At 40.6% G+C, this 27,820-nt stretch overlaps 2 protein-coding genes across 8 annotated transcripts; both read right to left on the bottom strand.

Moving 5' to 3' along the window:
- Positions 1-150: 150 nt before the first annotated feature.
- On the bottom strand, positions 151-15,046 carry SFT2D2 (SFT2 domain containing 2). Of its 6 annotated transcripts, XR_008236433.1 has the most exons (10): positions 14,807-14,984; positions 14,138-14,224; positions 13,735-13,820; positions 12,541-12,622; positions 10,471-10,506; positions 10,300-10,358; positions 9,517-9,546; positions 7,368-8,871; positions 6,394-6,446; positions 151-723 (listed from the first exon to the last, which is right to left on the bottom strand). XR_008236433.1 is itself a non-coding variant. In XM_052795240.1 (8 exons), exons 1-8 carry the CDS (start codon positions 14,867-14,869, stop codon positions 8,832-8,834), a joined length of 483 nt encoding a protein of 160 aa, XP_052651200.1. In that variant the 5' UTR covers positions 14,870-14,984; the 3' UTR covers positions 4,264-8,831. The 6 variants fall into 6 exon arrangements, 3 of the variants coding, with proteins under 3 accessions (XP_052651200.1, XP_052651201.1, XP_052651202.1); XR_008236431.1 differs by lacking the exon at positions 151-723 and having other exon boundaries at positions 4,264-6,571; positions 8,769-8,871; positions 14,807-14,986; XR_008236432.1 differs by lacking the exon at positions 151-723 and having other exon boundaries at positions 4,264-6,446.
- A 1,048-nt stretch (positions 15,047-16,094) lies between these two features.
- Positions 16,095-27,788, bottom strand: TIPRL (TOR signaling pathway regulator). Of its 2 annotated transcripts, none has more exons than XM_052795238.1 (7): positions 27,559-27,788; positions 24,421-24,600; positions 23,476-23,575; positions 22,171-22,302; positions 21,663-21,758; positions 20,834-20,896; positions 16,095-19,105 (listed from the first exon to the last, which is right to left on the bottom strand). In XM_052795238.1, the coding sequence occupies exons 1-7, from the start codon at positions 27,657-27,659 to the stop codon at positions 18,956-18,958; spliced, it is 822 nt and encodes a 273-aa protein (XP_052651198.1). In that variant the 5' UTR covers positions 27,660-27,788; the 3' UTR covers positions 16,095-18,955. The 2 variants fall into 2 exon arrangements, with proteins under 2 accessions (XP_052651198.1, XP_052651199.1); XM_052795239.1 differs by lacking the exon at positions 27,559-27,788 and adding an exon at positions 24,720-25,447.
- Between the last annotated feature and the right edge of the window lie 32 nt (positions 27,789-27,820).

Raw genomic sequence — 27,820 nt, 5'->3', positions numbered from 1 at the left:
AAAGTCTTGTGTCCCAGAAGAAAAAAAACCGCACAAATCTAATCTCTTAAAATACCTGACTTCCATACAGTTTGAATTTTGATTTTATAACTATGTTACCATAGCTCTGGATGCCTGCAACCACAACATTTTCCAAAATGAGAGTAGTTACCTGTGGTTGGCTAGTGGGAATAGCCCAATTGCTATTTTCAGCCTGGGGAAGGGTGTTTCAGCTGCAAGAGTTCAGACTAAGAGCAATTTGTGATGTATGTAGCAACATATCCAGGAGGCACAGCTCACCGCTGACATATCTTTCCAGCCTAGAAGAATTAGCCAAAGAAATAACAAGTTTGCATGCATGCAAGCAAATGATCAGCTGAATGCGCTTAGGCCCGAGATTTTACTTTAAAATACACATCCAGACCCATATGAATCCCATCCCACATATCAGGCTTCTTCACATCGTATATTCCCATGGCAGCTGTGTGAAACAGAGGGCTGCAGAAGAGAAACCAGACAGATTCATAGTCAAAGTTATTCGCTTATTGTTGGCTTTTCATTTAAAAAAATATTAAGGGTGAAAATCTTTACCTTGAATACTTAGCCTGTTTTAGAAGTAAGAAACATCCTCTAATCTTATGTCCCTCTGTTCATCTAAATAATGACTTCGAATCCTTCCCAAACATCTCTTCTCTCTCCTGCTTTCTTGCAAGATTAATTTTCCCAAGTCTAAAGATGGTGAAACTGAGGCACAAACAGATTAATGTCACTGGATGTAGGTATTGCCAGGGCACTGAGAATAATCCATTCTCAGATATCAGGTGGGTTATTTCTTGGGCTGGAAGTTAAATCTCGCCAAACCTGACATTTGAAGAAAAGGTAGCTGCAATTACAGAGTAACACAGTAACAAGGTGACTGACAATCATTGCCACTGCAAGTGGGATAGAGCAGGGCTGGAGGACAGAAGGCTATTACCCCTCTTGCACTTGTCCCCCATTTAATTAAACAAGCAAATCAGTAGGGGCATCGAAAGGAGCAGAAGATGCTCATACAAAACCTGCAATATTGTAAACTCGTTAAAAATGCAACTACAACACTCATAACCAGCTCCAGCCATGTCCAGGATTTACTAGTAAGAATTTAGGGACTCATGTTTTTAAATGAAGCAACGAGGACTGGGGAGAGCAGTGAAAGAACAATCCTGCAAGACTTACTGGAGTTTATAGACCAAGTTACAGCAGGAAAAAAAAAGGTATTATTTTTGACTTTCTAATTAAACTCGTTCTAAAACCCTCCTGGCCACCAGCTGGTGAGATACACCAGAAAGAAAAAACAAAAAAGAAAAAAGGTTAATTAAAGAGGCCTGCCTTGCCTTGACATTGGATAGCTGTTTTTTGGCCTTTAGGTGCATGTTTCCAAATAAAAGGCAGCCCTTCCGTGATCAGATGAAATCGCAGAGAACAAGACTCACTCTTTCCATCTCCAAAGCTCCCCCTGAAGCATTCAAACAACTAACCCCCCTCTGAACATTTAGTCCCAACAACACAGGGAAACGTAACCTCCATCACCATGACACTCCTAGGAAATCAACACCTATCGACTACCAAGGAATAATTAAGAGAGGATAAAAAGACAGCTGCTTTCCCTCTGTTTTTTAATCATGGATCCAGCCCCTTAAGAGATTGCTAGGTTAGAAGAGACTTAGAGAAGATTAGCCTTTTCATTAATGTTGGGGAGTGAGGGGACAGTTTCAATAACTTCTACCAGGTATGTTTTTGGCAGTGAGGCAGGCAGCTTGTTCAAGTAGTACCTCCCTGCCTGGTATTATAATTGAGATTATAACTGAGATTAATCCTGAGCCCAGAAAGCATGGGAGGCTTTCCAGAGCAACCTTTCTTCTTTTTAAAAAAAGGAACAACAACAAAAAAAAATCCTGATGTAGTCAGGCTCGTGATAAATGTAAGTTAGTTTGTTTTAAACAATAATTATACTTTTCCCTAATTTGTTTTTCCTACTTGAAGATATTCAGTGCTGTCTCCAGACATGGATTAGCACCTAGAGCAAGAAACTATTACTGTCCCCATTTTTAAGGTCAGAAAATAATAAAGAATTTGAGAGATTCTAAACAAAATTTTAAATTCTGTTTACAACATTTCGGAACAAAAGTCACAGGTTCAGTGTTTATATTAGGGAAATCAAATGTGCACTTTTGACTTGGATGTATAACTTAAAGCTTTTTGTTAACAATGAGAGTTAACAAGTTGCAAGTATAACTCGCTTGAAGCATTTGATTCTCTCAAAAGTGGTGAGCCTGACACATCCTGTTACACACAACTAGAAAACACAGGAGTACACGCCCATCATAAAATAATTTGTTCTCACTCCACATATTTGGAAGCGACAGCCCTTCAGAGCTGCGATGAAATCATGTTGGCCAGCCAATACTTTCAATGTACCATTTTCCACTACATCAGCATTACTCCACACTTGCTTCTGCAGAGATTTTAAAGCACAAACTCTCAGGAATAACCTGTTTTAGACATGCCACAAGGGAACCCAAGAAAAACTTAAAAGGGTTTCAAATAAGCTAACTTAAAATACCAATCCCAAAGATTGGCAGCTTAGATATACTATTCCATCTCTAATTCATCAGAAGCTTTCTTCAGAAAAGTGAAAAGACAGAGGATTTTTTTTTTTCCCCTTCAGGCATCTCCAGCTCTTCATGGTTGGGCAGATAAAAGCCTGTACCCCCACTGGATACTGCAACCAAGACTGAGCTCAATAGGAAAGGTACAAGTAAGGGAAGGAAATAAATACCAACACCCAACTTTGAACTTCTTGTATCCACAAAATACCCTCTCTTGCAAATCAGACCTTGTGGAAGAAGGGAGAGGGGCAGGCATTATGAGTATGGCAGCCTTCCAAGTCTTGTCACTGAAGTTGAATGTGGTGCTGATGACTCTGCCCCAATATTTATAGGTTGGATTCAGGGACTAGATACTGTAGTACAACTGATAAACCCTTTCACAGAGTATTTCTAAGGAGCAAAGTCATCTACAGAATACACTTTCCCTACAGGGCTCCTGATCATGCATTGTTTAGAGGTTTCAAATGAAGACTTAATTTTATTTATTTTTTTAAATCATTCAGGTATTAAGACCTCAGCATGAGAACGATGTGGCAAAGTTCTACAGCTTTGCTGTTAGGCAGGAGGTTGAACTAGGCAAGCAAAATAGCTCTATGCTATTAAATATGGAAAGGATTTATTGCCCTTTTAGGACTCGGATTCATAGCTGTCTTAATATGAAATAGATATATCAAGCTCTCCTTATAGTCCCTGGAAGCTCTAACCTTTTCAAAAAGATAAAATCCAAACCCCTAGGTTTCTATATTACGGGAAGACAGGCTGCTGCTTCTGTTTCAAACAAAACTTTGGAGTTTCCTGTAGGACAGAAGTTTCAGTTTAGTCAGCTTTGAGACAGAGCTTGCTTAGAAGAACAATAAAAAAAAAAAAAGTAACTGAAAACTTAAGTCTCCCACAGCACGCAAGTCTCACCACCACCCTTGCAAAAAAATTCAACTGCTTTGGTTTGCCCTGTCAGTCAGAAGAAAGTTTAATGTACTCTGAACAGCCCAATGCAGAGCCTCATACACTGTCAAGGAATATTAAAACCACAGCAAGTGTTTGGATGTGTATTAGGCACAAACTTGAACAGACATGCTTTCTGAAAGTTTAAAAAAAAAAGAAAAAATTGAAATCATTGCCTCTAACTCTACTTTTAACACACATTCATAAATCATTGACTTTTTACTTCCAGTGTATACCAGTATTCAGATTGTATTTATTCCACAAAGAAGAGCCAGAGGCACGTTGCTTCATAACTAGCCTTTGCTGACAGAATAGCATCAGGAATTATTTGCTCTGTAGCATGGACTAAGCCAATAGTTTGTTGGCACATCTAGGTTGACTCTTGAGGTAAATAAGTAATAATAAAAATATCATCTCCACCTTAACATATCTAGTTGTGCCAACTGTGCATGTAGCTATGCCAATAAGAATTTGGTTGAGCTAGTTATAAGTTGGGTGAAGCAGCTGCACAGCAGTGGTGACACGCAAACTCCCCTCAGCAGTACATGTTGTGTACACAGCAAAGGAAGTGAGGACAAGACAATCACTTTGTTTGTTTTTAAAAAACAAACAAAAAAGAAACCAACCCACAGCAATTCCAACATCATCTGGAGAATCAGCATCATTAAAAACTCCACATTAACCATAAGAGCAATTCATTTAATGCAATGACAACTTTATTGAAAGAAAAAAACCCAGCACGTGTAAGTAAAGATTTCACTTCATTACAGAGAAAGTTTTTAGGAAAAAAGATGTTTATCAAAGTAGAAATCAAACAGTGTAAATACACAGAAAAACCACAACAGCAAACAATCAGTAACAGTATAAAACATTGTGGAGAATTTCTGAGAGTTTGGGTTTTATTTTACAAAACAATTCCACAGCTGTTAAAAAAAATTTAGTGTTGTCACATTACAGTGAGGCACGTGGTTTTAAGAAAATACACCATTTCTGTGCTTTCTGTCCTACATAGGCAGTATTTGCTATGGTTGTAAACATCAGTATTTAAGACAAAAATATTTAAACGTCATCCTCCTCCTCAGTTTTGAGAGTCTACAATAGCAACAGTGATCTTTCATTAGCATGATTAATCAAAACTAAGCAAGAACCATTCTCAGAAACTCAGAGGCTCTTTCAATCTCTTAGCACACAGCAGAAGGGGATGAGCTTCAAGTGCCCACACTGCTCCACAAGGCAGTTCCCAGAACACAAGCTTCAGACTGCACATAGGCAACAGTGCCATGAGCCTCCAAATGCATTGGAGGCCAGCTGCAATCTACCCACAAGTCATGATCGATTCAAGCCTGTCATCCTCCATCTAGCTGGAAGCCATCCCATAGCAGAGTCTCCACCCTCCCCCAAACTTCCACAGTAAGTATTCACACAAAAAGCCTCTTCCTCTTTTTAAAACATGACTTCTTAAAAGAATTTCAACTTGGTGCAGAAATTTCTTCCTTGGTTTTTGTAACAGCTCATGAACGATCTTATTACTGTAAATACTAAACAAGATGAAATTGTTCACATCATCACTGTAGAACTGTCTTAGTACCAGTATTCACAGTGGACTTAATCACATAGAGCAAAACTTTGAAGTAACGAAAAAAATCCCACATTTTAATGTATAAAATCTCAGTACTTTGGGAACAGATGACTACCACCCTCCCTGTTTCCCTTTCTACAGTATCTGTAAAGTCAGCTGATCCCAGAGATACACATTTCATGCTAGAACTGCATGCTAAGGCTGCTTGGTTAAGGTTATGTTAGCTGTTCTGCAAAAAGTAAAAAAAAAGTGGATAGGCAAGTTGACAGCGAGGCTGGGCAAAAAGCACTTTCTGGTAGAACACCAAATCCTACCAAGATGGGAATCCAACTTCATACAAGTTTCTTCAGGAAAGTCAGCCTTGAGTTAAGTGCCATAGACAACTACGCAAGGACTTTGGGAAGGAAGGAGCTTTGTGAGTTAAAACACAAACATCTCTGTTTGCAGTAGAGTGCATAGAACAAACATTCCTGCCTTGAAGGACATTAAGATACAAAGCTAGAGAGGGCTTCAGAAATGCCCACCATGCTTCCTGCCAAGCAGATAACCAAAGCTGACGATATCAAAACTTAAGAGAAAGTAGTTTTAATGACAAAAAAATGGTATAATCTAATTCAGATTGAGGCTGGTGAAGAGGGAACGTTCATATACTAGTCTACTCCCTGATTATGTAAAATCATATACAATAAAGTATTTTAACAAAGTAGAAAAATCTTTTGCTGCTAAACTTGGCAATAGCCTGAACACAACTACTTATAAGCGAGTAAGAATCTGAAGAGTTTTGTTCTGGTAGAGAAGAGTTATTTTAAATCAAAACTGCTTATAGATAACATGACAAACCCTGAGTATGTTTCACATATTGGCAAGAATACGATGAATCTCTCCCACTGTCTGACCTTCACAGGAACAGAATACAACACCAAAGGGCAACATAAACCCTAATGGCACTCTGGTGATCCTTATGTCTTTGCCATCTCCCCTTGGGTTCCCTTCCTTTAAGGGCACAATTACTTAGCCTCATGTGCTATGCAGTCAAATGAAGATTTGTTCTCTCTTACTGAATAAAAGGCTGTGGAGCTGGAAGTACAGCTTTAAAAAGGAAGAGGGGGGGAATCCATTAAGTTTACGCCATATCTATTAGTAGTTTCCTCAATTTCCTACTTCTAAGTTGCTATGCTCACAACAGTCAGCTAAAAACGTTCCAGGTAGCTAGTATGCAAGTTGAAAAACTAATATTCAACATACCCAATTCTAGTGTTCTTCTAGACAAACTGCTGGAGAGTCAGGGTACCACTATCCTGCACAAGCTTGTCAAGGAATAAGCAAAAGCCTTTTACTCCTAATCTGAAGTATTCAAAAAAAGAACCCCAGAAGTCAAATTCCATTGTGTTGACTGATGATGATCCAAGTTAACATAACTTTCCTGGAGAGGGAAAGGAGAAATAATACATGCTATACTTGTAGCGTTTTCCAGGAACGTCCAGAGATGTTAAAATTAAAGAAATACTGGAATGTAAAAGGCATTAGGGTTGCATTTAAACTGCCCTTATACAAAGGAATTCTGTAAACATTATCAAAGTCCTAATAAAAGACTAACACAGGTCCTTTGACAGATGTAAATTAGGTTTTGAACCTACTCCCTGATAAAAAAAGACACACATCAGTTTAGATACTTGTCTTAGATCAGTCAGGGAAAAGAAGTATCAGTATTCTTTAATTCCCAGTCTCTCTTGGGCATTTAACTAATTCCTCCTTTCAAGAAAAGCAATAGTCAACCCAGTTATTTCAACACTAACTTCCAAATCCTGGGGGGGGGGTGGAGGGAAGCAGCACTGGGACATAACACTTGAACATCATCCTGTATAATTGCTTCATCCCAGTATCAGTGCCATGTTTTCAAGGTGGCATTTTCCATTCAAATGCTTTTGTAACAGTAACTCTAGCCAGCTGGAATCCACACAAAGCCTGTTAAAGTTTCCTTTTCATACCATCCTCAGAAGGGAATATTTCTTCTTTTTAGAGGATCCTAACAGCAGGATGGTACTGTGCTTTACGAATTATCGGAAGGACACTTAAGTTTAAGATTTTCTATTAACTCAGTTTCTAGTAACTTTCTGGAATCCATACAATTATTGGCTTCACTGTAGGCTTATACTTTATTGCCAAGTAGATCTAGGTTTTTCCTACATTAAAATCTTTGTGGTACATGTCAAGGATACACTTGCCATGCAAGCACAACGCTGTTAAATGACTAAATTCCTGGTAAATGGAAGAAGAGAGGCTTCAGCTCATACTAAAGTCCACTGGATAATCATCTTCATAGACGCTGACTCCAGCAAGACAGTTTGGTAAGCAGAAAGGTGAAAGCAGTTAAACAGTATCTCACACAGCAGAAGCGGGAATCTGTGTGCAGATATTAAACAACTGACCACTGCAATGGGAGTAAATGATTATACATAGCTCAGAAGATAAAGAGAATGTAGAGTGGCCTTGGGATTTGGATACCGACTGCTCAGCTTTTGTTTGAAGCTGGCAGCTAGATTGTTACACGCTTTCTTTGCTAAGACAGGCAATAGAAAATTGTACTTTCTCCTCAAAGCAGAAGTTTACTAGTGTATACAAGAGCTTTAGGAGAAATGAAACTGATCCCACTTAAAAAAAATAGGAATGTTGGAGTTTTAACTTATTTACAAGTTCAGAAGAAAATGTCTTCTCCCTAGCCCAGACTGCTTAAACAATAGCCCACTTCCACCTTATCAACAGTTTGTCCTTTGAGACAGGACATACATAAATTCTCCCTTTGCTTACCTATCATGCACTCAGCTTCACACTGCTCCTATGCTACAGCTGGGGAAGAAGAGAAGCACCTTGCTCCACATGGAAAATTTCAGTTTCTTACCTTGTATGTGTTACCATTAGCTGTAGGCAAGGCAAAGAACTCAGGCTCCTGGCAGCTGAAAAAATTCTATTAACCTTATTTTGCAAGTGCTCTTCCTAAGGGAACAAGTTTTTACAGAGGCAAATGTCCCTTTCATGTATTTTAAGGAAACACCATCAGTCTAAACTGAAAATTAAGTACTTCATTAAAGATGCAAACATTTCATACTTGCTCCAAAACAGTCTTTTCATTTAGAATTACATTTTTTAGAAGTCTCATAAACCTAAAATTTTGCAAGGGAAGCAGGAAAAGAAAGAATACCAATATTCCATTATCCAAGGCAAACAGTGCAAAGATTAAGTGACTACGTGCTATTTAAAAAAACCCAAGTTGTCAGTAAGAAATCAGTTGCCAGCTGATTTCTTTTTCTTGAAAAAGAAATCCTCTAGACTGGCATAGTCCCATCAGAGTCGAGGTCTCCATTTTACAGACTTCACGTATTACTTTGTTACTTTTGCAAAATCACACAAATACATGATTTTACATAAGAATTATTATAACAAATTCTGGACCTTTGCCCAGTTCTTCTGCCAAACCGAACTTCATTTGATCACAAGCACCCTGTCCTACAGACACCATTGCTTACAAAACCAGGCAATTGCATACACTGGATTTAACACAAGAAGCTTCTAACAACAAGCTGAAAGGCACATGTTTAAGACAGAAGTAGAAAAATACATACACAGTGATCTTAACATAGTTCTACTATACTTCCTAGAACTTTGTGAAGCATCCAGTATTCCTGTTAGGACAGACAGACCGAAATACATTTCTTCACAGCATCCCTACAGGCAGGAGAAAGGAAAAAAAAAAAAAAAAAAAATCAGTTATGCTGCTTGATGAGACTCATTCCATGCTGCTATCGCACTGACACTGAGGACTTTAAAGATCAGCTGACCATGTATTAATTGCGCTTACATAATTAGCATGACTACGTGAATGCATTAGAGACAAGCGGGTCTGCTCACTGTCCACCTGCCCAACTGCAATGGAAATGACACCTGTAAGCTCGTATTGAAGCGGTGCGCTGAAGAAGGGTGGGGCTGATGGAGCAGTATAGAGAACTGTATGCTCAAACACAGAATAGTGCTCATGGGGGAGAACAGGAAAAAAAGGTACACAGAAGATGACACTTGTCTAGTAGCATTTTGGACCAACATTTAGGCATTCCAAAGGCAAGCCTTAAGTTTAGCATGTGGTCAGCACACTTACATATTTTTATAGGAAGCCCTCTTATTTTGTTAGATTTGTGTTCTCCTGCTAGAAAAGATGCTTAGTTTTGTTTTCAGGTTTAACTACCTGTATTTCCTCCCCCTAAAACGCCATCATGGAAAAGCTTCTAAAGCCATACATTACAATGCTTCTATAAACTAATCTTCTGCATCATTAAACCTCACGATGACAAAAAGTAAGGAAGTAGGGAAGCTTACCTTGCAAACGGTATGAAGGAAATGCTGTACCTAAGAAGAAAGATTTTTAAGGTTACTCTTCATGTCAGATTTTATTAGAGTCACAATCAAGAAGAACAACCCCTCTGATGCTCTGAACAAGTTAACTGCAAGATGCACAACCAAATGAAGCTTTGAGTTTGTGAGCAACAGGAATGAGTACCCTTGCAGCCAGGTTGTGAAATACTACGGCAAAATCACGGGGCATATTGTAGAAGCATTTTAAACACAGTTCTCCTGCACCCAATATTCTTCACACTCCAACGCCTATAGGCGGGTAAGATTAGTCTTGAGGGCTGGCTAGATTTCATATCAGTTTCTGTACAACTTCTGTGACGTTACACAGAGCATATGTTAACTTAAAGAACAGTGACACTTAATTTGATTGGCATTTCTGGGTCTTTTAACAAGACAAATTCAGGAGAGCGTAGAAGAGGAATACCAGACAGCAAACAAAAAATTCATTTCAAAGGGAAAGAAAAAAAAGCAGTTTTACTTCAAGCTCACAGAAATTAAACATGTTCAAAGGAACTTCCCCCAGCAATGGAGCCCTGAGCTCCATCTCCAAAGCCTCTGAAGTTGTGTGAGAGGCCAAGAAGCAGGAGCAAGTCAGCTCCTCATTGATGCACTGTCTTGCTTCTAGGTGAATGGTGAGATAAAAATTCTCCTTCCCTCTAACTCATGCAAGGTCAAAATCCACTCACAATTCAGCTACTGATGTTAGGTGCAATAGAAAATGGAGTGTGTGTGAAAGTAATCACTTACCATGCCAAGGCAAAAAACTGAAAGATGCAGAAAAGGAGCGCAAGTCCTTCCTTACGCCACTGAAGGAGAGAAGGGGGAAGGGGGGAAGACACACAGCAGAGACAACAGTGTAAGAATCTTAGTTTTAAAATATACTCCAGTTATATATACATATAGGACTCAAGTACTCACCCAGAAAGCAGAACACAGTGTTAGTATGAGACACAACTAGAAGAAAACAAACAATTTCTATTAAAGATAGAAACAAGTCCAGTTTTTAATAGATGTTGTAACACCGTAACAGGTTCCTTCACAGAGACAGAAACAGATTACATCATTTCATAGTTTTATCCAATCCTGCATAAGAGTTCCCTGTATTTAAAATGCTCTCGCTATTACATTTCTGAAGTGAATTAAAGCAATGAGGAAATATCAGCCTGATATCTCCAGAAAATAATTTTATGGCTGCAAAGGAACAAGAGGAAGAGGTTCCTACAGCTCTTTTGCAACATCAGCAGGTCCCTACTTCATCCCACACACTTCTTGGTGTCATAGGTATACATCACACTTCATCATTTTGCATAAGTAAGACTTTTCAGTTAAAACTCCAGTCTTTCTGCTTCTGTACATGCCACATTTCCCGTTGATTCTCAAGGTTACCATGGGGTTGAAGTTAGGTCATTACTTAATTCTTACCAATTAAAACTACAATACACTTTTAAGAACTTTCAGCTATTCCTTAGTAGCTCTCCTGTTTAGTATGAAGTCCAGCACAGCCATTCAACCTGGCACTTTTTCCAACACAGTTAAAATCTTGAAGGGTAGTAGGCCATTTTGAATTATTTTCTGTTTTAACTCTCAGTTTTAAGAGGAGCCTCCTTTTAGTTCAAGTTTTCATTTTCAATTTAAGACACGACAACTCATTTAGCTATGACAGATGCTGATACTTGATCTTCCTCCATCAACATCTAACAGCCTTTTGATACACATGTACCATTGTGCTAGTAGAGATTATAACGTGCATTTTTCTGCTTGACTTAAAAAAAAAAAAATAGTACTGCATATTCAAGACAGTAACACATGCATTGCCAAAGAAGTCATACGCTTCCCCTCAACCATGATTATCGACATTAAATGTAGTTTTTCCATTAGTTTTAAGGTGGTGATTTATATATTGATCTAAATTCTACATCATACATCTAACAACTGGCTTTATTCCAGTGAACAACATTCCAGGCATTCTCCTGACTCCAGGGATCCTAAATGCATAAAAAACACATCACACAGTAGGCTTCTTGCCTGCTGCTGATCCATGAGCATACGCAGTCAATTTCTCAAGCTCTATCAGTTGCCTGCAGCCTCTCTGGATGTTTAAAAATAGGAAGCACTGATGCCGAGCGAATGCTCTGAAGACATTCACACTCAAAATGGGAGGACAGTTTCATGAAAGTTAAACCACCTTCCAGATTTTAGACTCTCAAAGAGAAAATGGAAAAGTTGAAGAGACAAAAAGCACACGCACTTCAAACAATTGAGAGCCTGAAACTTAACAGCAATTTTCACCTTCCCCTCCCTGCCCCAGTAGAAGGTTGGCCACAACTCCTATCTTCTGAAGATAATTCCAAGGGCTGACTTCAGTTGATTGTTGAATTTGAAAATTCATTGTGTCATACAAGTTTCAAAACGTGAAGCTATCAGCCAACTGGGTTGATTTCTGAATTTTTAATGCAAGATGGGCAGAGAGATTCCCCAGTTGCTTTTTCAGGAAATGACGATTTTATCAAGGTAGAAATACCTACACAGCTCTTTAAAGCAAATCAGGTAGAATCTAAAAAGACAAAATTATGCAAAATAGAATGTCGAACAACTTCCATAATACAACTTTTTAAAAACTAGCTTCCCATCTTCCATCTTCTAAGCAACATGAAAATTTGATGTTGTGACCTCAAGCACCCTAAAAAAGTGTGTGCACAGTACACACACGCCAGCCGCAGGCCCTTAATGCTCGTTTAGCCTAACAACCTGGCTTCAGCTCAGTCTTTCATAATGGGAAGATGGTTTTCTGGTGCTACACGTACCTTTCCACTATAGCAGATGTGCAGGATGTTTGATGTTTTAAGAAAAAAAATAAAAAAAACCAAACCAAAAAGCCACCTTCAAACACATCTTGATACATAATTAGATCGATGTATACGAAAGGACTTTACAATGGAAATTGTTTACAAGTTAGCATGAGTTAAAACTGGTTCCTTTGATACTTACTAGCATAACAATAGTAGCAATCAAACGTGTAGGCTCAAACATCCTTTTCAATTGTTTCATTGGTCCCATAAGAAAAAGAGTGCTGTGAAAAAAAAAAAAGCAAGATGAACACAGAGGTAGAAAAGCAAAAGTGAAACTAGGCAAGATTCCTTACGAAGGGGGATTATTTTGTTAAATTGTCTCCTGTCATATGGGACATCAGTACACTATGTTGTTGTAGTAATCACTGCTGCATAACAAAAGAAACAGCATACACAATGAGACAAAATCCTTTCCTGCTTTTCTTTGTGCAAGGTATTTATTCTATAATTTTATTCACACTTGTTCAGTTACAATTAACATAAGCAGAGCAGAACTATCAAGCTAGAAGCATAGGTCAAGGTCAGCTTCAATTAGGTCATTCCTGACAGATGCTTTTTTAACCTGCTTTTCAAAAACACCAGCCACGGAGGCTCTGCGTGGATTACTAGGTAATCCAGCCCAATTCCTCTACATAAAGGGCTGTTTTCAGGCCTGGATCCATTCTCTGACCCCTTACCAGATCTGCAGCCCTCATTTAGGGCCCTGGTGATTGATACTGCATGAATTACACAAGGTGAAAGTTTTATCTAAGGTGGTATTTCTGCCTCATATACTATATTATTCCACCTCATTACTATATTATTTCCCATTCCATTCCTTGTGCTTTCTAACATCTTGTTAAGTTTCCTCCATCGGAGAAGGTTGTGTCTGTCACAAAGTCAGTGGGGCTGTGCTTCAGGAACATCAATGGCCAGGAAGGCTTATCAAACAGGCCTGCCCTGACAGACAGACTGCCCCAAATACATTCACCAAAGCACACAGAACATTACCGAATGCAAAATGGCAAAGAATTATTTTTATCTTGAGGGGGAAAGAACCAACAAAATCAAAAAGCCTCAGTGCTCAAAGTATCAGTTTGATTCTTCTTTACTGATGAGTAACTTTTCCCTTGAATGCATTGCTAATAACAGTAAACAGAATAAAAACTTACTTCACCATTTCAGGGCACTACAGGGGAAACGCTGTTCTTTAAAATTCAGCAACAAGAGAATGATCTACATAAGCAAATCTTTTCACACAAATGCAACAGCTTCTACCACTTACGCACCTCCACCTATCATTCTGCTTTAGTTTCTCATCTTTATTAGGGGACTAGTATACAAAGATTGTTACCTCCCAATAGATGCAATATTCCCCAGCGTATAAAACACCGCAAAGAGGATCAGCCCTTTCTTTGGTACCCATAGCAGACAACTACCCTAAGAAGAAACATTTAGAGAGAGAAAGGGGGAAAAAAAATTAATATAGTTTTTAAATTGCAAAAGAAATATATCCAAGAAACGTCACAACACAAAAGAAGCCTTAGGAAAACTTAAACCCAAACTGCAGAATCACACACACAGAAGTAAATTGCATTTATTGGCACTCTCGCTAAGAGCTAGTGCATTGCATCTAACTGGAACCGAGTCAGCTGCCTTCCTAGAGGCTGAAAAAAAAAATCAGGCAACAGTATACAGCAAGGCTGTAACGATCGGAGCTCCAGAAACTCAAGTGAGATCTAGCAAAATGTCCTTACCAAGAGCGAGCACAGGCATCCTATTGCAAAACAAGCAACGAAGCCTTTCACTCTGGTGCCCCAACCTAACGAAGTCGCATCAATAACCTAGAAACGAGGAGAAAAACAAAGGGTGCAAGTTATTATTTACTTGCCGCTTGCCCTCTAAGCTGCTAAACCGCGTCCTGGCGCAAACGGACCCCCGGTGTCCACGCACCCTCTCCCGCAGGACGCGCGGGCGCTGCTGAGGGACAGCCAGCCCCCCCCGGGAGCGACCAGTCTGCCCCTGCCCGGCCGGCCCAGGTTTATTCCGGAGACCGAGTCATCCCCTCTCGCAAAACGCGGAAGCCAGGGCTCCCTCCCCAGGCGGCGGGGCCGCCGGCAGCGGCTGCTCGCGGGGTAAAACGCGGGGGATTTTAAGCGCGAGTGAAAACGTCCTCAGAGCGGCTCCAGGCGAACCGCCCTCCCCGGCAGCCCCCGGCCGGCTCCGCCCCGGGGAACCGGAGGCCCAACGACGGGCTGAGGCGGCGCAGGCCGGTCCCGCCGACGGAGGGACAGCGGCGGCGCTGAGGGGCGGCCCGGGCCCCCCCACCGCTGCGCTCCCGCCTACCGCCGCTCGGCAACCGCCGCCCCGGCTCCGGCACGCAGCCCCCCCGCCCCGGGCAGGTGCGGGGGGGAGCGGAGCGTTACCTCAGCCAGGCCGCTTGGCTCCTCCGCGTCGCGGCCACTCAGCACCCGCTTGAGCTTGTCCATGCCGCCCGCCTCGGCCCGCGCCCCAGCGGCTCTGCCTCACGCACGGCCGGACTGCCCTTCCCCTCCTCAGGGACTACCAGCTCCGGCGTGCACCGCGCCGCCGGCGGCTACCTGCGCTCGGCAGGTAGATGAAGGCCGGCGGCGACGGCGCGGAGGCTGCCGGGGGATGTAGTCCCCCGGGCGGGGGAGGCGGGACGGCACCCGGCGGCGAGAGGGGAGAGACCGGCCGCCTCCCGGACTTCAGGAGCGGCGAAGTGGCGGTGAGTCCCCCCTGGGGCAGCGGGGCCCGGCGGGGGGCGAGGGCCGGAGGCGCCCCGAGCAGCCGTGTGGCGGCGAGCCCTGCGCTCGGAGCCACAGCCCGCCGCCGTCTCCTCAGGCGGTGCCCCGCCGCCACGGGGGTCGGGGGAGGGACGCCGAGGGGAGAAGGGTCCTGGAAATGGCGTAGCCGGGCCTGTGCTCCCCGCCGGACGCGCCAGCCGCCCTGTGACAGCTCTCCTGGAGCGGGCGCACGAACTCCAGCGCTGCAAACCCTCCGAATCAGTGAGACTGAGAAAGACCAGCCTAGCGCCGATTCCCAAGTTCGTGGGGCAGAGAGATCGTCTTCACCCACATCTGTTGTTCCCTTCCTTTTCATTCTCTCGCCATATCCCTCTACTGCTGCAGTGGACTTAAATAATCAACTGTTACCAAATGAATTTTGATCACTTCCGTGCTGCATTCATTTGCAGCCCCTTCATCCTGACACTAAAATCTCTAGGAAACGAGCACAGGAAGATTAAAAAAGCCAACAGAATTTAGAACTGTAATGGGGAATACAGAGGACCTCATAGTAATTTATAGGTTTGGTTTGGGTTTTTTAAGAGACAGCAAACACTCCCACTTTCCCTGTGAGTCAGGCATTTCTTACTCTTCCAAGCATACGATAGCTGACATCCAAACTGTCCTAGTGTTTTCCAGCCTACAGAAAATAAGAGTCCACACCCTCTGGCAGTTTTACTTGTCTAGTTGTATCCTATCTCCTCCCACCACTTTTGAATCCATTACTTGGCAATAGTGAAGATCATAGAAATAGTAATATAGATTTCTTTTTGCTTCAACTACTGTGGCTCTTCCCCTGTTCTGAAAAAGTCTCACCTTACTTTCATCACTAGCCAGAGCAGTCTGATGACAGGCAAAGGCATATGGATGCAACATCTTACTAGCATGGAAGATTCAGCAGCACGAGTAGTTATTTCAGTTTATTTTGCTCAGATAAAAACAGAACTATAAAATGTTTGGTACATTTTATTTAGCGACATACAAGAAAGAATATAAACTGACACGTTAAACTTGCCACAAAACAGCTGGAGAATCACCCCACCCCCTCCCCCTAAAATTATGTATCCGAAGTGGTACTTTTCTGTGGAAAATTTGTACCAGTGAGCTTATACTGCTGCTTCTTGATAATCCATGTGGTGTAAGAGAGTCACAAAGTGCTCCAAGTTTTACTTTGTAGTAACTTCCTAAACATGTTCTTGTGATTGCCCCAACACCTGTTCCACTTAAATGCACAGCACCCAAAATAGATGGATATCATGTATCTATATAGTCAGGATTCAAGTCCATTCAAGACAATTGTATCAACAGGTCACAAATTAGTATGTATGATGGACAAGATAAAATACACAGTATAAGCTAAACATGCAGAGCACCCTTTTCAACGCTAGGTGTCGATTCTGCGGGCTCCCCCCCCCCCCGCTATACTTCAGCCTAATAAGGCTTAATATTAGCATCACTGACCAAACCAAATCATAATTTTAATTAATGAATGCAGATATAGTTTCCTTCATGCTAGCACTATATCAGCTCTCCTCTCAGTCACTACCAGCTTTCAAGTGTGTTTTTATAAGCCTTTAAGGCATGTAAAATAATAAATGCTTAGAGTAAAAATGCCATGATTTACTTGTACCAGCAAAATATCTCTTCACCCCCATTTGTTGTTCCCTTCCTTTTCACTCTCTCCCCATATCCCTCTACCACTGGAGTGGACCTAAATAATCTTCTATTACTGAATGAATTTTGATCGCTTCCGTGCTGCATTCATTTGCAGCCCTTTCTTCATCCTGACACTAAAATCTTTAGGAAACAAGTGCAGGAAGATGAAAAAAAGCCAACAGAATTCAGGACTCTAATGGGGAATATAGAGGACCTCACCTCTATTTCAAAGTGGCCATAAATTCACTCACCCAGATCATGTCTGGCTGATAATTTCTTTCAGAGACTGTTTAATTTCAGTTCTCTTCACTCATTTTATCCTATGGATCATAACATTTTTTGCAGTAATCCTTTCCAAAGGATTCCAAAGATAAGGCTGAAGGTGTATTCAGGAAAAAAAATATTCTAATCAATAACTTATTACAAAATAATCCTTGCAGACTTTCAGTGCGTTAGGCATGTATTAACTCTCATTTTTACATACAGGGAACTGAGGCACAGAGAGGTGACTTCCCCATGGTTAGAGTAAATCAGTGACACAGGAAAAACTGCAGTTAGTTCCTGCCTTTCAACCTTATGATCAATTCATTAGACCAGGCTGCCTCAAATAAAAGTGAAATAAAGTGTGGTGTTTGGGTTTTTTAAGAAAACAGTCACTTAGATGGCAGTAGACTTTTTTCTGAAAATGTCAGGGTCTTCTCTAAGTGAAAACCATTTCTCAAAAGACCTGGTTAAGTACCAGGTTTTGAGGTGGGTTGTTTCTATTAAGCCATGCAGTGTAGAATATGAAGATTTTTAAACAAAAACTCCAAGACATCAGGATGTGTACACATTCTTATCTGCCATTGCCTTAAACCACAAGGCCTGCTTTTTGCTACAGTCGTTTGCTTCTTGCACTTGAGTGTGAGCAGTAAACCTAGCCAAGTCTATTTAGCTCCCCCATTCTTAGGCCAAACCATTAACATAATTTAGGATTTCCAAAAGCAATACAAATATTTGAAGTTTAATCCACAAAGTGTTGAGTTAAAACCATGACTATACATGTGATCACATTTCTATTATTATCAGAACTTGAAGAATTTTAAAAATAAACCAAAATGATGTATCTGGAATACATGTTAGCATCCTTTTAAGGCTATATAGGATCTTGTTTCTCAAACTGCAAATACCAGCATCCTTTAGGGAGTAGAGACTAAACACCCCTCTCTTCCCCAGCCTTAAGCCACTGTGCAATTTAGCAATTTGACTGTCAGGGCAGTGTAACCATCATACATGGGCACCATCCAATACATCTAACAGAAGGTCAATACAGTACAATGCGTTTCCAATATAGTACGTGACTGTAGCAGCATACCAACTCCAAGTAATAGTCTCCAGAACTGCCTAGAGAAATCTGGCTAACATCAGATTAAACTAGTATTTGTGAAGAGACTTACCAGTGTGTTAACCTCCAGCTTTTCTCCTGCTCTGGAGTTAATGCCTCACAAATAAGGTAATTTTACCTCTATATATAGTGTCCAACAAATGCAATTTTTTTTTTTCTTCCTTAAACCTATCCTCAGATGAGATGAATATTCTTAAGTTAGAATCTGGATCAGAGACTCCAAAAAGTAACTTAGTTGATTATCAGCTCATAGTAGGGAAGCAAAGCAAAATGTTTAGTTTAGGTCTGACAGCTCAAAATAAATGCAGAGGAAAACTTTTTTTTTTTACTGTGGATGATTTCTCAATAAAAATAAAATTATGCCTATTTTATGACTCCAGTAGTCTCTTAGTATCTGAAGCAGCACAGAAGTGTTTGTGGTGGAGGGTCCAGACAATACTGCCTAACCAGTGAACTAAACAGAACCCACATTCTTAATCATGAGTCTCTCTCCAATGCCATTGAAAATTATAACTCACGACCAGCCTATCATTAACTCCAGATACAGGTTAAAAAAAAAAAACCAAACAAAAAACACCATTAGCAAAACCTGCTTGAAATGTTTTCTCTCAGGGCTACAGAAAAATTAGCCAAATTCTTTATTCCACTAGTAGTGAAACCGCCCTCCATGGCAATGGTTACATGATCACATTATCTCCAGCCTACTTCAAGTCCATATAAAGTCACATTTATTTAGACTTAACACACGTGGTTTCCAGTGATGCTTCTGCTTTTGGCTCCAGCTTCTCTGGGAATTCTAGTTTTTCACAGATTGTCTCCTTTACAGGTAGATACTGAGAGATCTCATTAGGTTCCGTGAACAAGGAAGGTGGAACGTGCTAAGAAGCAAAAATTTTACATGAAACAAGTGAATGGAAGGACGAAAAAAACCAAAGTATTCCAAACCCAAACTTTTACAGACAATTAGTCTACAATTTACCTGATTTAAACACCTGAAGTCAGGTATTATTATTAGAATTTACCTTATAACTTCAAATGTACATACAGTCTTTCACTCCTTGTGTGGATCAATAGGCTAAGGAAAGGTATTTAATGTTTTTAAGCAGCTCATTACAGGAGCACAAAAAGTCGGAGACATTCATGACCTGCTACAATGTTTTAAAAAAATATATTTATCATTTGAATGCAACAAACAGTCTTTCTGAGGTTCTAGTTCTAGATGAGACGAGGATGGCCACAAGGGATCCCATGGTTAATGTCTTCTAGCCATTGCAATATATTCACTGGAGTTGCTCAGATTTAGGTATTGATAATTGATACACCTCAACATGTATCTTAGTTTTATGAAGTCTACCACAGACATTTACATGAAATACTAAAACTCCCTGGATTTTAATTTCAATATTTGAAGAAATCATAGAATCACAGAATCATTTAGGTTGGAAAAGACCTTCAAGATCATCGAGTCCAAACATCAACCATGCCCACTAAAAATTAGGTGGTTTCATTAAGTTAATCAATATCTTTCTCTGGACATTCCTGTAGACAACTTAATGTCATCACATACAAGACATTTGATGAAAAAAAAAGTATACTGAGCAAACCACCTTTGAACTTCCTAACATTCTTTAAGAAGTGTATCCAGGGCCATTCAAATGCAACCTGTATTTTGGCTACCCCTAACATGCAAGGAATCATACTGCTGTTCCAATTATTTCAAACCTAAGTGAAGAAGGAATTTTTTTTGCTTTACCTATGGAAGCTGATCTAGGGAACTGAAAAGCCATATGCATTTCCTCTCTATAACAACAGGCAGTAAAAATTATTTAACAACATAGATGATAATTTTTAAACATGAGATGAAGTAAAACCTACATCACTGATTTATATTTCAAAAACCACAAAACTATCAAAAAAGCTCATGTCTGGATTTAGTCCTGTTTATAGGGAACACATGTTGTAAGAAATGATACAGTGCCCCTTTCCTCAAAAAGAAAAGCATTTTGCCAAAATGCTCAGACCCCTCAGAAGGTTAGTAACACATTAGCCACTTTTTACCAGTGAAGGAAAAACAAGGGAGAAGGAAAGTAACAAGAATACCCAAGATCAGGTGTTGGGTCAAGAATAAAAATCAACAGCTGCAACTCCAAATGTGCCACAAAATATTCTGAGCCATTACTGGAGTTTTAAGGTGGGCTATTAAACTTATTGGAGAAAAACTGAATGCGTCTATTACCAAACAGATATTAACCCCTAATACTACTTGCAAGCATACAACCAGCCCTGAATTTAGCATCATGGGACATGGACTACCTGATTTTGTGGCTGAACAGCTCTATGAAACATAATTTTGAAATCTTGTTAATGCAAAAGTAGAAAAAGTAACCCAATCCTGTATCTTGTCATGTGATCTGAGCATTTACAAATGCAAATCTGCTCTGAAATCACCAAAATAAATGTTGCATAAGCAGAAGGTTTTTCCTCTGTATCAATTCCAAACCTAACAAAGAATGACTTACAGACACAGTATTTTCTACGCTGACCATAAAACAAATTTCAAAAGTAGACAGAAAAAAACCCAAAAAACATTTAAATAAATGCGATACCTTTAAACTTGATATTTTGCTTTCTCTGGATGTATATTCTCGCAACATGTAGGCCTTGTCAGCCTAATGGGAAAAAAAATGGCAAAAATTAATTACAAAATTATCATCTAGTATTAGTGCAAAATGAGCATTTTAAATACATTGAATTTAGCAAGCATTTGAATTTGGTTGACCACAGATTTTCACCTGAGAGCAGAAACATATGTTCAAATTCACGAAGACAAAGATGTTCAGCAACGTTTTTTTTCCCAAAAATCACCTTTCTGTGTGCATGCATGAAAAAAAAAAACAAAAAACCTACGACTGGCTATGCTTGTTAATCTTTACTCAGCTAGAACTCCTACATCAGTATGAATACAGCTGGACAAAATAAACAAACCACCACTGTTACGTTCTGTATTATTTATGAGATACTAGAACTCAATGTAGTATGGACACTTATTTGCAAGTTAAAACTTGCAGTCATGTATTAGACAAGCCAAATAACATTTACTTGGAGACGAGGGTAAGAACAGTATCACACCATTTACTGTTGCCTATTTTTCCTCTTGTACTTCGTCTAATCAGCACCTGTCAAATATATTTAAATTATTACGTCACATGAGGGGTAGCCTATTCTGCTCTCATACAATACCTAGCCCCATGGCATCCAGCACTTGGTTGCTACTTCAGCACCACAACAATAAAATACACTTCAAAGTTCAGCTCAGGTATCCTCTATGCCCCCAAACATCAGAATTAAATTACAGGAGTATCAGCAGGTCTTCTCTGAAAGTAACATGGCAAAGGAGCATCTGTAAAATATTCATGATGGCAAGTAAGGGTTTACCTCATGATGAAGCCTTGTATCATTCATCCTGATAAGTACCCCATCAACTCGCAAGAAAAACCTCAACAGCACAAAAAAGCTGGAAGGCATAACTCTCTGCAAAAATAAAGATGTTCCATTCAGCATATTACAAAGTTTTACTTCAAGTATGCACTTATCTGCATCAGATATTCACAATGAAAGATAGTATGAGGAGCTTTCAGTAGTAAAGTCAAAATTTGGGCTGTTGATATGCTACAGCTATCATTGGACAGCAGGGCAGACAGTGTCTCAAAAGATTCCTAGGCAGGATGCAGAAAGAGAGAAAAGATTGTTCCCTGAAGCAACTGACAGAAAGACTTCTAGACAACATAGTTTCCAGTAAGACTGTATTTCTAAAAGCGAGGATAAAGAACTTTGCATTTTAAACTTAAATCCCAGAAGGAACAACACGCAAAAAGTGACTGCATTTTGCATGTATTAGCCAACTGAGTCACCAAGCATCTTGTATACACCTCTCACTACTCACTATTTTTACACTCAAACTTGATACTCCATGATCATGAAGTTCGTCTTCAAACAGAAGTACTTCTTCAAAAAACATAATTTGTTCCCTAGCTTTCAATTTCTCTGTATTTATGTGTTCTGTTGTAGGAACAACCTAAAGAAAAAGATTAAGAACAGTTAGCCTATTAATTTGTTGCCAAACCACATAAAGTTTGCCCTGACCTTTTAAATCCCACAATTGCTCATTTTAGAAAGGAAAAAGCTTTTAGGGCACTAAGCTTAAAACATCCCAAATTTCTAAGAGAAAAAGTTAAAATTAAAACCAAAGTTTCCAAGAGGAAACATCGATCAAAGCAAAAACCAAGAGTGGAAAATTCTGAATAAACTTCCCTCTGGGCACAGGCTCAGTAAGGTTTCAGCTGCAAACAATTCTGCTCACTTTCTGTATTTCAAAACATTTGAAGATGCCTAATGTTTAACATACAAATGAGAAGTTCTGGGTTATAAACAGGATTCCATGCATTTAGTATCTCTAGCCCACTACAAACCCTGAACAAGATTCTAATAAAGCCTTTCCATGGAAATCAAGTACCTATATGTTTTCCATCTCATGGTCTCCATATACACTCATACACTTCCGCTGCCTAAAGACTACAGGCCAACAAGACATTGTTTATTTCTATACCACACTTTCAATTCCAGAATAACTCAAGTGACCTATAACTAACGCAACCCTAGTAAATTAATATGGGTTATCTGCTTACTAGCAAGCAATCTGTATAGAGTAAAGAGAAGCTGGGAACTTCAGTCTTATTTTAAAGTAAATAAAGACAAGGGAGGGCCTGTGAGTTTCAATATGAGGAGTTACTGTTGCAGAAAAACAAAGCCGTTGAAGGCAGCCAGATCTACACATCTGCTTAGACAAACAGGCAAGCAACACAGAGTAAAGGTACTAAAGAATTTCACAGCTGATAGTTCTGTTGTGTGCGAGGAGCTCAGGGCTTCAGAGGGGCATCCAGCAAGCGCTGAAGATCCCATGTGCTTTACTCTCTGAGTAAGTCCTCACTAAGGGACACAATGGCACCTTTTTATATACCTAAAATGCTTTAAAAAACACCACCCAGTTATTAAAATAAGCCATAATTTGACTAGAATAACATGCTGAGAGACATGAAAAGCCCAAACTATACTTTGAAGTCAGAAACTATGAAACATGAAAGATTTTACAGAAGGCTATTGAAAGGTAAATGACAGCTTTAAAGAAAAAAAAGTGTTTGTTTGACTGAAACAATACACAATCAGCATTTAACAAGGACAAAATGGTTACCTTTAACGTTGCAGTATCTCCCAGCAATGTTCCTTTGTAGTCTGTTGTGTAAGTCCAATCGTATGGCTTGACAACTTCCTTAGTGTGCTCAGTCTCACTCCTCAAGAAGTGAAAGAGAAAACAGCGTGCTTTGTAGTAATTCTTAAAAAATTACAACCGCACGTAAGATTATGTATTACAATTCCCACACTCTTCAAGAAGAAAAACAGCAGCATTGTCTGTGCTGCAATGATGATGTCAAGACTTCATCATACAGTACTGCTTCTTTCATAGCATGTTTCCATAATAAATTAGAAAACTGTTACCAGAATTCCTGTGCTAACACTATCTCAGTCCTATGAGTCAAAATAAAGATTTTAGTTCAATGTTGTTGAAAAATTTCTATTTCGATATTTTTTCTTTAAGTAGGCAGAAAGCAATCTGCTGATAACACACAGCTATCATTAACACTGCTATTTGCCTTAGTTTTCATAGCAGCTTTGATTTCTCTCTGTGCTTTATTTCTAGGTGCTCTGCAACTAATTTGGTAAATACTTGTAAATACTTGTAAATACAGTACAATTAGTTCTCATGCATGGTAATGGTTCTGCTATATTCCTAAAGCCAAGATTTTGAACACGTACAGCATTTTGCACTTTGCAACACCACACAATACAATCTTGCAATGCTCGAGTCTGAATAAACAGAAAGAGCATTAAGCCATGTTAAACTTGTAGTTTATATTAAGAAAGCCAAGACATGTCTGAAAAATGCAGTTGGCCCAATTTCACAGATAGGATGATCATGGCAAAGAAAAGCTAAGTGACTTCTGTGATCACACGTTGTTTCTATGGTAGAACCAAATGCAACATGGTCTTCAAGAGTTCAGTCTGTTCTTTTAACTACTTTATGACAGTTTCACATACAACACACCAATACTTGCCCACTGGTGATAAAATACTGTACCTGCTCTCTTGCCACTCCTCTGCACAAGCCACTTTGATCATACCTTGACAATTATTGACACATTTTAAAGCATCTGTTGCATTGAATTCAATTCCAAAACCACGATCATGCTGTATTCTGAGGATATTGTCACCAAACATCATCTCTGGCAGGGAAGGCATGTGTAATTCATCGGCCAATCTGCACAGAAAAATAAAAGTCCCATGAAGAGAGAGATCAGTCAGCTATAGTTCAGTGAAAGCAGTCCTTGTTTTGGAATAAGTATTCTTTAGACCATGGTATTTTACAAGACACATTACCAGTATGTTCTGCAAAACTTTGTTGTTTTCCCAGTTTAATCATTCGACATGAATTGCAGAGTGATTGATCTAAAGTTACTTTTCCACCACATAAGTATTCCTAAAACATTCCTTCTCCATCAGGCTCATACAACAGTCTTATACGTGAGGAAGCAAAAAAAATCTGATATGCATGAAGCAGCAGATTTCAACCTGTTGTAGCAAATTCCTGGATGATCCATGAACTACTTCGGCAGGTGGCTGAAAAGTTTTAGGAACAAGCACTCATTGTCAGCAAGTTTAAATTCACTAGACAGTAGTCCATACCTCCAAATTTAGAAGCCTACAAAAAGGGGCTAAAAACAACCCTGGCAGAGTATGTGAAAAGTGCAGAAGACACTGCTTGTGCTCTACTACTTTCCCAAGCTGGCACAGAATACATACTGGTATTTGTAACCTTAAGCATGAAAGCCACAGCCATAGCCACAGACCTAACTGAACAAAGTACTGCATGAATCAAATAAGCATGATCCCTGCAGAAAATCTCAAACCATCCTATTGGGTTTGCGTGGCAAGGTTTTGGTAGCGGGGGGGCTATAGGGGTGGCTTCTGTGAGAAGCTGCCAGAAGCTTCCCCCATGTCTGACAAAGCCAGTGCCAGCCGGCTCCAAGATGGCCCCACTGCTGGCCAAGGCTGAGCCCATCAGCGATGGTGGTAGCGCCTCTGGGATAACAGATTTAAGAAGGGTGAAAAGTTGCTGTGCAACAGAAACAGCAGCCAAAGAGTGAGAATATGCGAGAGAAACAATCTTGCAGGCACCAAGGTCAGTGAAGAAGGAGGGGGAGGAGATGCTCCAGGCACCGAAGCAGAGATTCCCCTGCAGCCCATGGGGAAGACCATGGTGAGGCAGGCTGTCCCCCTGCAGCCCAAGGAGGTCCATGGTGCAGCAGATATCCACCTGCAGCCCAGGGAAGACCCCACACCGGAGCAGGTGGATGTGCCTGAAGGAGACTGTGACCCTGTGGGAAGGCCGGGCTGGTGCAGTCTGTGACTGAAGCACTGCACGCCGTGGAAGGGACCCATGCTGGAGAAGTTCGTGAAGGACTGCAGCTCGTGGGAAGGACTTGCGTTGGAGTTCATGGAGGACTGTCTCCCGTGGGAGGGACACCATGCTGGCGCAGGGGAAGAGTGTGAGGAGTCCTCCCTCTGAGGAGGACAATAAGCAATAAAAACAAAATGCCAAGTGAAATACATTATAAAAGGAAGCTGACTAAAAGCACCGCATAGTTCTTGACTCTTCAAATTTGAAGTAGAGGAACTGTTTTGCAGATCTCATGCTAGGTACCAAGACCTACAGATAAGCAGCTAATTTTGGACTTCTCCTCCCTAACCTGCAAAATCTTCTATGTTCTGTCAAGCTTGTGTTGTGGCTCTTGCAGCTTTACTTTTCAGCCTTTTTCAACACATTCTGAAAAACTGTGTGTCCCTCAAAGACATCTAAACAGATAAAAGTAATTTCTGAAAATTACAGAGGTGACTGTTTATTTTAAAATAGCTACAGTTAAAGAAACTGAATAGATCAGAAGATGAGTACAGCAGGCAATCTGGCTTCTAGACTGGCAGTTCAAGTCTCTCTCTTGTTCACAGATAATGAAAAGAGTTAACATCCTCCTGATCTTAAGAATAAAGATCTTAATTTTTAAGAGGTACCATCCTACAAAATAAGTCTTCACAAACGTGCCGTAAAAATGGGATACTCTAGTAATAGCCCTCCTTCCCCTGCAGGACACAGGTACAGCTTAGTTGGATGTTGAATCCTCATTACAGAAAAATTACTAAGTCACAGGATTCAAATTTTCTTACCTGTAACTGCAAAAACTAAAGGACCATTAGTCAGAAGCAGTTTGAGAGGACTATTTTAGGCATTGAACGTAGGATAAAGATGGAGGAAGGAACATAGTTTTTACATGTTTTAAGGCAGATATCCAGTTTTAAAAAAAACAATCGGTATTAAGCTGTTATGTTACAAAACCTAACGTTTACATAGTTTACTATAATTAAGAAAAAAAGCATAACATTTCAAGACATGGGACTTTATAAAACAAATTAGTCTCCAAAAAGCTAAAAGCAATATGAACAAAGATACGTTTAACAAGACTAACAAGATTTCCATGTATGTATTCCAGAAACTGAAACCAAGAAGCACACGTCAAATTCAACTGCCACCAAGGTCAGCTATGGCACTACACAGCTGAACTGTTCAGTTCCACATTAGCAAACCTGACTTAAGAACTTGATGCTGACACAGGAGCATTTTCTCCAACAGTTTGACAGCAGTGGAAATTACTACTACAAGTAGAGGGCAAATAATAAATTTTTAATGAAAACCACTATCTTAAAGTAGCCATTACCATGAAATAGCTTATGCGAGTCTGTGGACCACATTTAAAAGAACCTTAATCACCATTAGAAAGTAATTAAGAAAAACAGGCTTCTAATTAGCAGGCTTCAGTTCACAGAGGTCTAGATCTCCAAAACCATTAGCAATCATTAAAAACGAAGTTCTGGAAACCACCTGAAACCCAAATCGTCCCAGTTTCTCAAGCCAAAGAATCAAGCTCACCCTCGCAGAAAGAGGGGGAACAAAACCCTCCCGAGCTACTGGACTAAACTGCGTCTCCCCCGCCCAGGGAACGTCATTTATTTCTTGCGCAAAGCGACAAAGGGCCCCCAAACCCCTCGCTGTCAGGGAGTGAGGTCCCAGCCCCGCGGGGGCTCCTCCCCGCGCCCTGGCAGGTCCCGTGTCCGTGTCCGCCGCCCCCCCCCCCCCCGCCCCGGTCCGTCCCCAAGCCCGCCCCACCTCTCGGCCTGCGCCGACTTCATAATGTGCGTCCGGGCGGCGCTCAGCTTCCACGGCCCGAAAGTGAAGTCGCGTCGGCTGCTCTGGAAAACGGGGTGCATGGCGGAGGCGAGGGGGAAGGCCCCGCCGAGGAGAAGACAACCGGGGCCGAAAGGGACGGCGGCGGCGGAGCCTGCCCCGCCTCGCCTCTCCGCCGCAGCCCGTACGCCCCGAACGGCAGCGACTGAAGGGACTTCCGCTTCCGGTGGACGTGCCCTGCGCG

The sequence above is a fragment of the Harpia harpyja genome, chromosome 8 (genome assembly GCF_026419915.1).
Source record: "Harpia harpyja isolate bHarHar1 chromosome 8, bHarHar1 primary haplotype, whole genome shotgun sequence".
Taxonomy (NCBI): Eukaryota; Metazoa; Chordata; class Aves; order Accipitriformes; family Accipitridae; genus Harpia; species Harpia harpyja.
Note: the sequence above shows the minus strand (reverse complement) of the source record. Positions and strands in the feature narration are given on the sequence as shown.

Coding starts and splice junctions, on each gene's coding strand:
- SFT2D2 (XM_052795240.1), bottom strand. CDS start 14,869: ATGGACAAGCTCAAGCGGGTGCTGAGTGGCCGCGACGCGGAGGAGCCA. Junction 13,821..14,137: donor GATGCCTGTGCTCGCTCTTG/GTAAGGACATTT, acceptor GTTTCTTCTTAG/GGTAGTTGTCTGCTATGGGT. Junction 9,547..10,299: donor CAGTTTTTTGCCTTGGCATG/GTAAGTGATTAC, acceptor CTTTCTTCTTAG/GTACAGCATTTCCTTCATAC.
- TIPRL (XM_052795238.1), bottom strand. CDS start 27,659: ATGCACCCCGTTTTCCAGAGCAGCCGACGCGACTTCACTTTCGGGCCG. Junction 24,601..27,558: donor AAGTCGGCGCAGGCCGAGAG/GTGGGGCGGGCT, acceptor TTTTCTGTGCAG/ATTGGCCGATGAATTACACA. Junction 20,897..21,662: donor ATACAAGGCTTCATCATGAG/GTAAACCCTTAC, acceptor TTTTCCCATTAG/GCTGACAAGGCCTACATGTT.